The 13,320-nt window shown below is 41.9% G+C and overlaps 1 protein-coding gene across 4 annotated transcripts in view; it reads left to right on the top strand.

Moving 5' to 3' along the window:
• Nucleotides 1-13,320, top strand: part of mon2 (MON2 homolog, regulator of endosome-to-Golgi trafficking) — a 169,299-nt gene that overhangs the window by 50,254 nt on the left and 105,725 nt on the right. For all 4 annotated transcript variants that reach the window (XM_063058481.1, XM_063058480.1, XM_063058483.1 and 1 more), the window contains 2 exons: nucleotides 2,413-2,540; nucleotides 3,521-3,652. In XM_063058481.1, coding sequence (XP_062914551.1) covers nucleotides 2,413-2,540; nucleotides 3,521-3,652 — 260 coding nt within the window. The remainder of the gene's footprint in view (nucleotides 1-2,412; nucleotides 2,541-3,520; nucleotides 3,653-13,320) is intronic.

Below are 13,320 nucleotides of genomic sequence, written 5' to 3'. Positions count from 1 at the left end.
TAGAGTGGATGTGGAAAGGGTGTTTCCAAAAGTGGGTGAATCTAGAACCAGAGGGCACAGCTTCTGAATAGAGAGACGTCCACTTATAACAGAAATGAGAAGGAATTTCTTTAGCAGAGGGTGATTAGTCTGTGGAATTCATTGCCACAGACAGCTGTGGAGACCAAGTCATTGAATATGTTTAAAGCAGAGCTTGATAGGTTCTTGATTAGTCAGGGCATCAAAGGTTACGGGGAGAAGACAGGCAAATAGGATCGAGAAGGATAATAAATCAGCCATGATGGAATGGCTCGATGGGCTGGGTAGCCTAATACTGCTCTTATGTTTTATGGCTTATGGTCTAAGTCAGGGAAAGTGGAGTCTGTTAAAGTATGAGGATTCATCTTATCTTTGTTGGATGGCTCTTAACAGATCATTCTTCTAATGCTTGATCCAAAGCCCTTCAGCTCACAGGTCTTCAAGTAAGCATTCAAGTGCTTTATAAATGTGTTTTTGCCACTACCTTCCTTTCAGATGGAGAGTTCCAGACAACTACAGTACATCTTTGTACATGAAAGCACTTCTCGTCATTTCCCTCTCTAATCCTCTGCCAATCATCTGAAACATATATCCTTTTGTTTTTTTGCTACCTCTAAGGGCAATTGATCTTACTTGATCCAACCCATTCATAATTTTATGCACTTCAATTTGGTCTTCTCTCTTCATCCCTGGAAAACAAACTTTTCTTATCTAAGATTTTCTATAGCTAAAATGTTTCCAGTGCAATCAGCATCCCAAAAAATCTCTGTACGGGCTCCAGTTGATCACATGGTGACTAGAACTGCATGAAATACTCAAACTATGGCTTCCAAATCAAGGGTCTGTGGGACCCTGGTGACCGCCTTCTGGTAATATAACATCTGTTAATCATTCCCTCTTACTTTTCAATTTTGAGTCTTATTTGGTACTTTTTTGTAAACTCTGTTTGTCCTGTGTGACAAGTTGAATCTTGTCAAAATCCTTAATAAAACCCATGTAGGCTACATCAAATACACTGCTCTTTGAAATATTCAGATTTTAAATGTGGCTAGTTGTCTTTTAGCCAAATCTGAACTTATTTTAGTGGTCACGACATGGTTAAGATGATGAACTACAACTGGAGAGTTTCTCCTTTGGGGAAAGTCTTGTTCTTTGACAGCTATAACTGTTACCCATGCAAAATTTTCCTTGTCATTCACTTTACTTCAAGAATTTCACAAGAGGCTTTCAAAATGTATATACAAATCCTGACTATTCCATTTATTTCTGGGATGGAGTGGTACCACGGTAGCGTAGCAGTTAGAGCATCGCTATTACAGCTTGGGGTGTTCCAGAGTTTGGCGTTCCATTCCGGCATGGCACCAGTCTGTAACGAGTCTGTACATCTTCCCTGAGAAGAGCACTGTTCCCTCTAAGCTGCAGGGGGTGTGCAGTCATGCAATAACTGAAATGCTCCCGTGCACATAACATTTGTTATCACGCAGCTAGAATTGGACACAGCTAGAGAAAGTTTACAAAATATGAAAGATTTTCTTCGGTGTCCTGTATTTCATTATACCTTTTAATAAATAAAATCAGAAGTATGTGTTTTTTATCAATTGACATTCTAAATATTTATAGAGTATATGCATATTACAAAAAAATTAAATTACCACGCAATTTTCAGGTTGTGTAAAAATTTCCTACTCAGAGCAAAGGTTGATCTGCACAGCTGTTAAAAAAATACTAGATGGAACATTGGTGGAAAGCATGGGGTTTCTTACAACAGTCCAAAGGTGTGCTAGGTAGGTTAATTGGTAAATTGTCCTATGATTAGGGTAGGGTTAATAGGGGTTGTGGGGATTGCTGGGGCAGTATTTCTGGAGGGGCTACTCCATGCTCTTATCGATCGATAGATAGATACTGATGACCTGGTTAAATCTTACACTAATTTCACTTTGAAGAGCCACATGTTGTTATTTGCAGCTTTCATGTTGCTTGTATCTCAGTGGCCCAAAGCTGACACATCTCTTGACTGAACTTTTAATTTAATGATTGAAGGTACTAATTTTTCCAAACGTCACTAAAATTTGAAGAACATTCCTGAATGGAATCACAGAGGAAGTTAAGCTGCAAAAACTCACGGGACATCAAAGAGTTGTTGTGTGGGCACATGTTGTACATCCGCTCTGAAATACAGGTATCCAAGTTGGCTCATGCACTGTAAGTTTACACCCATCATGATAGTATGGATTTCCGCTGGAACTTCTAATGAACTGCAAAAGTGAGCTGCTGCATTTTGGCACTGCTGGCATTTTTGGTAAATGTAACAGCATCTGTGTAGTCAGTCTAATTCTAAATTAATACTAGTAAAGACGCAATTTGGTTATTAAAGCCCTATTTATTCTTTACCAGCCCTGAAGGAAAGCAGCTCTGAGGTTGTCCAGCCATTGCTCATGGGATGTGGAACTAAGGAGCCCAAGATCGCTCAGTTATGCCTGTCAGCAATTCAGAGACTCATGTCTCATGAAGTAGTTTCAGAGGTATGTAGAAAATCAACTATGGAGATCATCTGATGCAGACAAAAAGTGGTTTGTTGCTGTATTTACTGGGCCTCTTTTGGGCATCCAAGCATTTATTATTATTAAAGGCTGATTTTTATTTTGATCAATTGGTTATGTGGTGAGTAGAAATCCATCACTGAATCAGAGTCTTTAATTTAAACTGAGAAACTACATAAAATGAACAATATCAGGTCCACACTAATTCTCCTTGCTAGCTCTCTCCCACACTGTAGCATCTCAGTCTATAACAGTTTTAATTCCTCTCTCCCTCACATGCTTCATTGAAATCGATCTGTCCTCCTCCGTCTAATTGCAAGCAATGTCTGTGCCCATTTTATGGAGCCAATCATTTTAATGACCTTTGGTTACTTTTCAGTCCTCTTGAACAAAAATTCCTTGCCTGCTCAACCTTTCACATGAGACTTTATGCTAGAGTCTGCACTTTTTCTCCTAAATAGCGCAGCTATGGAGCCTTCAGTTGTAACTTGATATGCTTAGCATTTCCAGTATTTGTATTTAGTCTAATTTTAACTTTATGTTTGCAGATGACGTTCACTCTGAGTGATATCATAACTTTTAAATAATGTACTGATTTGTAATAAAAACAGTAAAAATGAAAGTTGTAAGTGAGAAGAAGTGTGGGTTTCCTCCAGGTAATCTGGTTTCCTCCCACATTCCAAGGATGTACAAGTTAGGGTTAGTAAGTTGAGGGTACACTATACTGGTACTGGAAGTGTGGTGCCACTTACAGACTACTGCCAACACATCCTTGGACTGTGTTTCTCATTAACGTAAATGATGCATTTTAATGTATGTTTTTATGTGCATATGGCAGTTAAAGTTAATTTTTAGAACCTTTAGATCCCTAATATTATGTGTATCCAGTTTGCATCCTTGCTGTATTGAGTTTATAAAATTGAATGTAGGTGCTTACTATCTGGTTGGTATGTGTTTGATAGGCTGCTGCTGGGAATATCATTAATATGCTGTGGCAATTGATGGAAAATGGCCTGGAGGAACTCAAGCTTCTTCAAACAGTCCTGGTCCTTTTGACAACAAATACTGTGGTACATGACGATTCCCTTGCTAAGGTAAGGTAAGGGAGCTATCAGCTCACCTGAACCAAGAGAAAATGAGTGCTTAATTATTTATAATATTAAGTTCTGAACGTTGATTCTAATTTTTTTAATATAGCTGCAGAGACCAACCATTGCTCTGAGCAGGAACTTTTTTTACACAGCCTGAAAATTGTGCAGTAATTTTTTTTTGTAATATGCATACTTTGAATATTTAGAATGAAAATTGAAAGATCACATACTTTTGATCACTTACCAAAACAGTCAGAGTATAGAATTTTTCACTTCGGAAAACACAAACCACATCTCGCAACACAAGTAAATGATGTCAGGCAGTCAAAACAACTGACAAGCACAATGGCAAAAGTAAAATGTTTTGAGTAGATGGCATCGGCGTTTAGCGGACCTGCAGTTTATTAACAACAAGCTACTGGCTTCTGTGTTTATTGTTACAAGTTGCAACAGTGTTATCAGTATTTCAAGTTACAATGTAAGTATGCTAAAGCTCTAACATGTTTCAAAGATTGTGGCATGTTTATTATTTAGAAAATTTATCAGTTAAATTCATTAACACAATTTCAGGGTATTTCACAATGGTATTAACATAGACTTCAATATTATATTATCATAATTTCAAAAGCTGCACATTATATAAAAGAAAATTCCAGTTGCGTGGTAACAAAGGGTATGTGTGCAGGAGCATTTCAGTTACTGTGTAGTTACACACCACACAGCTTAGAGAGAATAGTATGGGGGGAGGATTATTTTTTATTACAACCTTTGTTATAATTTATATGAATTATCCTTTAAATTTGAAAAAGTTGGACAGGAAGTTATATCATTGGATCCAACAGTAGATTGACAGTTAAAGAAAATTAACACAATATCATTAGAATTTCAATATATGAATTTGAGGTCAAGTTTCTGTGTGTGTGTTCAGAGAATGAATGATATTTTTGGGAGAAAGGAAGGAATTTTTTGCCTTGACTGCATGTGAACCAAGTATCTAACTGGTTTGTGAAAATCGTTCTATATAAGATGCATGCTAAAGACTTACTGAGCACCATTGCAGAAGGAAAGGTAAACAGAAGAGATTCTGTAGATGCTGGAAAATCTTGAGCAATGCACATAAAAGGTTGGAGGAACTCAGCAAGTCAGGCAGCATTTATGGAGGGGCATAAACATTCGATGTTTCTGGCCATCACCATTCATCAGAACTGGAAAGGAAGGGGGCAGAAGCCAGAATAAAAGGTGAGGGAAGGGGATGGAATGGAAGCTAGCAGGTGATAGGTGAGACCAGGTGAGGGGCAAGGTGGGTGGATGGGGAGGGGGATGAATTAAGAAGCTGGAAGGTGATAGGTGAAAAGAGAGTTGAATAAGAAAGAATCTGATGGGAGAGGACAGTGGACCATGAAAGAGGAAGGGAGCCAGAGGGAGTTGATGGGCAGGAGAGCAGAAGGGTGAGCGGGTAACCAGAACAGGGAACAGAAATAGAGAATTTTGCTGCTTTATTGATGGCATACTATTATTTAATATTGATCTCTTGTCAAAATTGCTGCTGATCAACAATTAAACACGAGCCCTTGTGTCTTTGATGTGATTGGTGGTAATGATCTCATGTATGTAGCGCTTAGGACAGTGTCAGTCCATTCACATCTGAAAATAGCTCCATATGATCTTTAGCTGTAAAGATGTTTAATCAGCACAGTGAAATGCAGCTGATACTTATAAGGCTATAAGACACAGGAGCAGAATAAAGCCATTCAGCCATTGAGTTTGCTCCCATTCCATCATGGCTGATCCTGGATTCCACTCAACCTCCATACACCTGTCCTTTGATACCCTGACTGATTAGGAATCAATCAACTTCTGCCTTAAATTTACCCACGGACTTGGCCTCCACTGCAGTCTGTGGCAGAGCATTCCACAGATTTACCACCTTCTGGCTAAAAAAACTCCTCCTTACCTCTAGTCTAAAAGGTTGCCCCTCAATTTTGAGGCTATGCCCTCTAGTTCCGGATACCCCCACGTAGGAAACATTCTCTCCACATCTACCCTATCTAGTCCTTTCAACATTCGGTAGGTTTCAATGAGATTCTGCTGCATTCTTCTAAATTCCAGTGAGTACAGGCCAAAGGCTGCCAAACGCTCCTCATGTGAACCACTTCATTCCTGGAATCATCCTCGTGAATCTCCTCTCCAATGACAACACATCCTTTCTGAGATATGGGGCCCAAAACTGTTGACAATTCTCCAAGCCTGACTAGGCTCAGCATTATCTCCTTCCTTATATTTTCTATTCCCCTTGAAATAAATGCCAACATTGCATTTGCCTTCTTTACCACAGGCTCAACCTGTTAATAACCTTCTGGGAGTCTTGCACGAGGACTCCAAAGTCCCTCTGCACCAGCAATGTTTGAACCTCCTCCTCATTTACATAATAGTCCGCACTATTGTTCCTTTTACCAAAATGCATTATCATACATTTCCCAACACTGTGTTCTATCTGTCACTTTTTTGCCCAATTTTCTTCCAATTTGTCTAAGTCCTGCTGTAATCACATTGCCCTTTTCTTCCAATTTGTCTAAGTCCTGCTGTAATCACATTGCTTCCTTAACACTACCTACCCCTTCACCTGTCTTCGTATCATCTGCAAACTTTGCCACAAAGCCATCAATTCCATTATCCAAATCATTGACAATCAATGTAAAAAGCAGCGGTCCTAATACTGACCCCGGAGGAACATTACCAGTCACTGGCAACCAACCAGAAAAGGCCCCTTTTATTCCCACTTGCTGACTCCTGCCTGTCAGCCATTCCTCTATGTATTCCAGTGTCTTTCCTGAAACACCATAGGATTTTATCTTGTTAAGCAGCCTCATGTTGTGCCTTATCAAATGCCTTCTAAGTAAATCCACTGCCTCTCCTTTGTCCACCCTGCTTGTTACCTCCTTGAAGAACTCTTAACAAATTTGTCCAGTAAGACTTCCCTTGACAGAAACTATGCTGACTTTGACATTTTATCATTAGTCTCCAAGTACCCCGAAACCTCATCCTTAATACTGTAATAGACTCCAACACTTTCCCAACCACTGAGGTTAAGCTAACTAGCCAATAATTTAATTTCCTTTCTTTTGCCTTACTCCCTTCTTAAAGAGTAGAGTGACATTTGCAATCTTCCAGTTCTCCAGAGCCATGCCAGAATCAAATAATTTTTGAAAGATCGTAACCAATGCATCTGCTATCTCTTCAGCAACCTCTCTCAGGACTCTAGGATATAGTCCAATTGGTCCAGGTGACTTATCCATCTTAAGGTCTTTGAATTTGCCTAGCACGTTTTCCTTTTTAATAACAGTGGCACTCTCTCTGCTCCCTGACACTCACAGACCTCTGGCACACTGCTGGTGTCTTCCACAGTGAAGACAGATACAAAGTAAACATTAAGTTCATCTGCCATTTCTTTGTCCCCCATTACTACCTCACCAGCATCATTTTCTAGTGGTCCAAAATCAACTAACTGAAAAAACTTTTGGTATCCTGCTTATATTATTCACTAGTTTGCCCTCATTTCATCTTCTCCTTTTTATGGCTATTTTAGTTGCCTTTTGTTGGATTTTAAAAGTTTTCCAATCATCCAACCTCCCACTCACTTTTGCTACATTATATACCCTTTCCTTGGCTTTTATGAAGTCCGTAACTTCCTTTGTCAGCCGCAATTGCTTACCACCAACATTTGAGAACTTCTTTCTCTATGCCTTGTGAACTATTCCCAGAAGCTTCTTCAGTCATCCCTGCCAGTATCATCCTGTAATCCACCTGGGCAATCTTCTCTCTTGTGCCTCTGTAATTGCCTTTATTCCATTGCAATACTGATACATTTAAGTTAATGCTTCTCCCTCTCCGATTGCAGTTTGAATTCAATCATATTATCCTCACTATCTCCTAAGGGTTCCTTTACATTAAGTTCCCTCATAAAATCTGGGTTACTACACAATACCAAATCTAAGATAGCCTTTCCATGAGAAGGCTCAAGAACAAGCTGCTCTAAAAAGCCATCTTGTAGGCATTCAACAAATTCCCTGTTTTGGGATCTAACACCAACCTGATTTTCCCAATCCCCTTGAACATTGAAGTACCCCATTACAATTGTGTCATTACTCTTATTACATGTCTTTTCCAGCTCCCCTTGCAATCTTGACCCCACATCTTGGTTAGTATTTGAAGGCCTATATATTATTCCCATTATGGTTTCTTTTACCCGCAATTTCTTAACTACACCCACAAAGGTTCCACATTCTCTGACCCTATGTCACCTTTTTCTAAAGCTGTAATTTCATCTCTTACCAACAAAGCCACATCATTTCCTCTGCCTTCCTGCCTGTCCTTTTGATACACAGTATATCCTTTGATGTTAAGCTCCCAGCTATGGCCTTCTTTCAGCCATGACTCAACGAGGTCCACAGCATCATTCCGACCAATCTCTAATTGTGCCACGAGTTCATCCACCTTATTCCGAACGCTACACACATTTAAATACAGCACCTTCAGTCCTGCATGCTTCGGCCTTTTGTATTTTGCCTCTGTGGTACAATTTAACTCTTTGCTCTGTCTGTATTTGTACCCAATCATTGGCTTGTCCTTCCTTACATTCATGTTACACCCATCATCGACTTGTAAACCTGCTGACTTATTCTGAGCTCTATCAGACTGCTTCCCATCCCCCTGCCATATTAGTTTAAACCACCCCCAACAGCTCTGGTAAATCTGCCCACAAGAATATTGGTGCCCCTTGGATTCAAGTGCAACCCGTCTCTTTTTTACAGGTCTACCTGCCCCAGAAGAGATCCTAATTATCCAGAAATCTAAGTCCCTGCCCCCGCCCCAATTCTTCAGCCACACATTTGTCTGCCACCTGATTCTATTCCTATCCTCACAGTCGTGTGGCATAGGCAGCAATCCCGAGATTACTTCCCTTGAGGTCCTGCATCTCAGCTTCCTTCCTAACTCCCTGTGTTCTTTTTTCAGGAACTCCTTTTTTCATCCTATGTCATTGGTACTAATATGTATCATGACTTCTGGCTGCTCACTCTCCTTTTTCAGAATATTGTGGGCATGTCCAGAAACATCATGGACCCTGCCACCTGGGGGGGGGGGGGCGCGAACTACCATCTTTTTTCCTTTTCATGTCCACAGTATCGGCTATCTGTCCCCCTTACTACAGAGTCCCTTATTACTGCTGCCATTCTCTTCAGTTCCCTACCCTTCCGAGCCACAGGCCCAGACTCGGTGCCAGAGGCACGGCTGCTATTACTTCCTCCAGGTAAATTGTCATTCCCCCCTCCCTCCCCCCCCCATACAGTACTCAAACTGGAGTACTTATCGTTGAGGGGTATGGCCACAGGGGTGCTCTCCACTATCTGATGTTCCCCCTTCACCCTCCTGACAGTCACCCATTTATCTATCTCCTGTAGCCTTGGGGTGACTGCCTCCCTGTAGCTGCTGTCTATCACTGCTTCACTTTCCCTAATAAGCTGAAGGTTGTCAAACTGCAGCTCCAGTTCCCTAACACGGTCTCGAAGGAGCTGCATCTCAATGCACCTGGCGCATATGTGGCCATGAGGGAGTACTTCACCCTTGAATGCTGCTTGATTTGACGTCATTGGTTGATTCTGAGGTTTGCAAAATTTCTGCTCCTTGTTTGAAATTCTAATACCCAGGTAAATATGCTAAAGACCATGAAACTCTGTTTTGCCTCAGAATACAGGTATTGATCATCAAATCATGTCCAAATTGCCCTGTGCACATTATTGGTTTATATCTATGTTCACATCAACTATGCAAACAGCAGGAATTCTGCAGATGCTGGAAATTCAAGCAACACACATCAAAGTTGCTGGTGAACTCAGCAGGCCAGGCAGCATCTCTAGGAAGAAGTCTTGACGAAGGGTCTCGGCCTGAAACGTTGACTGTACCCCTTCCTAGAGATGCTGCCTGGCCTGCTGCGTTCACCAGCAACTTTGATGTGTGTTGCTTCACATCAGCTATGCTCAGTCCACATTCAAACCCATGTTCTTTTGAAACTTTTCTTCTAAAAGTGGAGGGTGTTGACAGAGAATAAGTTCCAACTTCAGTAGTAGATCAACACACATCAAAGTTGCTGGTGAATGCAGCAGGCCAGGCAGCATCTGCAGGAAGAAGTACAGTTGACGTTTCGGGCCAAGACCCTTCGTCAGGACTAACTGAAGGAAGAGCTAGTAAGAGATTTGAAAGGGGGAGGGGGAGATCCAGAATGATAGGAGAAGACAGGAGGGGGAGGGATGGAGCCAAGAGCTGGGCAGGTGACCTCTACCTTGCTGAGGCACAGTGACAACTCGCGGATACCTCCTCTTATTTACCCCTCGATCGTGACCCCACTAAGGAGCACCAGGCCATTGTCTCCCACACCATCACCAACTTTATCCGCTCAGGGGATCTCCCATCCACTGCTACCAACCTTATAGTTCCCACACCTCGCACTTGCCGTTTCTACCTCCTACCCAAGATCCACAAACCTGCCTGTCCTGGCAGACCTATTGTCTCAGCTTGCTCCTGCCCCACTGAACTCGTTTCTGCATACCTCGACACGGTTTTATCCCCCCTTGTTCAATCCCTTCCTACCTATGTTTGTGACACTTCTCACGCTCTTAAACTTTTCAATGATTTTAAGTTCCCTGGCCCCCACCACTTTATTTTCACCATGGATGTCCAGTCCCTATATACTTCCATCCCCCAACAGGAAGGTCTCAAAGCTCTCCGCTTCTTTTTGGATTCCAGACCTAACCAGTTCCCCTCTGCCACCACTCTGCTCTGTCTAGCGGAATTAGTCCTTACTCTTAATAATTTCTCCTTTGGCTCCTCCCACTTCCTCCAAACTAAAGGTGTAGCTATGGGCACCCATATGGGCCCTAGCTATGCCTGCCTTTTTGTTGGCTTTGTGGAACAATCTATGTTCCAAACCTATTCTGGTATCTGCCCCCCATTTTTCCTTCGCTACATCGACGACTGCATTGGCACTGCTTCCTGCACGCATGCAGAGCTCGTTGACTTCATTAACTTTGCCTCCAACTTTCACCCTGCCCTCAAGTTTACCTGGTCCGATTTCTGACACCTCCCTCCCTTTTCTAGATCTTTCTGTCTCTATCTCTGGAGACAGCTTATCTACTGATGTCTACTATAAGCCTACTGACTCTCACAGCTATCTGGACTATTCCTCTTCTCACCCTGTCTCTTGCAAAAATGCCATTCCCTTCTCGCAATTCCTCCGTCTCCGCCGCATCTGCTCTCAGAATGAGGCATTTCATTCCAGGATGAGGGAGATGTCCTCCTTTTTTAAAGAAAGGGGCTTCCTCTCCTCCACCATCAACTCTGCTCTCAAATGCATCTCCCCCATTTCACGCACATCTGCTCTCACTCCATCCTCCCACCACCCCACTAGGAATAGGGTTCCCCTGATCCTCACCTACCACCCCACCAGCCTCCGGGTCCAACATATTATTCTCCGTGACTTCTGCCACCTCCATCGGGATCCCTCCACTAAGCACATCTTTCCCTCCCCCCCCCCCCCCCGCTTTCCGCAGGGATTACTCCCTACGCGACTCCCTTGTCCATTCGTCCCCCCCATCCCTCCCCACTGATCTCCCTCCTGGCACTTATCATTGTAAGCGGAACAAGTGCTACACATGCCCTTACGCTTCCTCCCTTACCACCATTCAGGGCCCCAGCCAGACCTTCCAGGTGAGGCAACACTTCACCTGTGAGTCGGCTGGGGTGGTATATTGCATCCGGTGCTCCCGATGTGGCCTTCTATATATTGGAGAGACCTGACGCAGACTGGGAGATCGTTTTGCTGAACACCTATGCTCTGTCCGCCAGAGAAAGCAGGATCTCCCAGTGGCCACACATTTTAGTTCTACATCCCATTCCCATTCTGATATGTCTATCCATTGCCTCCTCTACACTCATGTTGGAGGAACAACACCTTATATTCCGTCTGGGTAGCCTCCAACCTGATGGCATGAACATTGACTTCTTTAACTTCCGCTAATGCCCCACCTCCCCCTCGTACCCCATCCGTTATTTATTTATATACGCACATTCTTTCTCTCTCTCTCCCTTTTCTCCCTCTGACTATACCCCTTGCCCATCCTCTGGGTCCCCCCCCCCCTTTTCCTTCTCCCTGGGCCTCCTGTCCCATGATCCTCTCATATCCCCTTTATCAATCACCTGTCCAGCTCTTGGCTCCATCCCTCCCCCTCCCACTTTCAAATCTCTTACTAACTCTTCCTTCAGTTAGTCCTGACGAAGGGTCTTGGCCTGAAACGTCGACTGTACCTCTTCCTACAGATGCTGCCTGGCCTGCTGCGTTCACCAGCAACTTTGATGTGTGTTGCTTGAATTTCCAGCATCTGCAGAATTCCTCGTGTTTGCGTTCAGTAGTAGATGCAAGTTTTAAGCATATATAGTAAGATTACTTTTCACTTGCCCTTTCAAAGCTTACAGTACATTTTTGCTACAGGACAAAACATTACCTTGCAAAATTTAACTGGCCCAATTAATTTCATAATTTTTATTAACTGTGTTTCCATTGTAGACAAGTTAAGAGATGTTAATTCTAATGAACTGATCCAATACCTGATGCCCAGTATTATCACAGTATTATCCCAATGTTGGATGTAATGTAACTAGATACATACTAAACCACCTTTAGCTATGCTTTGATTGTATATGTTATATACCATTAAAATATGGTCAGATGAAAATACTGAAGTTTCAGGTAAAGTGACCTGTTTAAGTATATTGACTAAAGCCACCATTTGGATGTCATTACATTTAAATTAAATGAGCAAGATTAGTTCTTCTGTTTGCAAATGTTGTATTTTTGCAGATATATTATCTGCAGTTTCATTAACCATCTTTATCCATTTTGTTTATTTTGGAATATTTGTATAATTATTTTGATCAATGCCTCCTGAATCTGTTCTTTAGTTGTTAATAACTTTAATAGCTAATGGCAAATAATGACATAAGTGTGATAAATTAGTCATCTTCCAAAATCTGGCTCTTTGTGCATTTTATGCTTATATCTAGCTTGTATTTTTAATCCAGTTGATGAGTCCATTGTCACTGTCAATTTCTTTAATGCTTTTTCTTAACCTGAGGCTGCACAGTGGTGTAGTGGTTAGTGTAATGCATTACACCAGCAATCAATTCCCACCACTGTCTGTTAGGAGTTCATACATTCTCCTTGTGACTGTGTGGGTTTTCTCTGGGTGCTCTGGTTTTCTCCCAAATTCCAGAGACATATGGTTAGGGTTATTCAGTTGTGGGCATGCTGTTAGTGCCACTGTTAGCACATGCATAGCAACACTTGAGGCTGCCCTCAGCACAATCCTCAGACTATAGTCGTTAGTGCAAAATTAAGCATTTCATTGTATGTTTCAATGTACATGTCACCAATAAAGCGCATCTTAAACCTAGTATATTAATTTCTATTTGCCAATCTGAACATAAACAGTTTAGCAAGAAAGCCGAAATAAAAACAGAATGCTGGAAATATTCAATACATAAGGCAACATCTGTAAAAGAAAAAGCAGAGTTAGTGTTTTGTGCAATAACTTTTCACTTGCACTTCAGTAGAAATATGT

Source organism: Mobula hypostoma, chromosome 9 (assembly GCF_963921235.1).
Source record: "Mobula hypostoma chromosome 9, sMobHyp1.1, whole genome shotgun sequence".
Classification (NCBI taxonomy): domain Eukaryota; kingdom Metazoa; phylum Chordata; class Chondrichthyes; order Myliobatiformes; family Myliobatidae; genus Mobula; species Mobula hypostoma.
The sequence above is the reverse complement of the archived record's forward strand: the minus strand, read 5'-3'. Positions and strand labels throughout refer to the sequence as shown.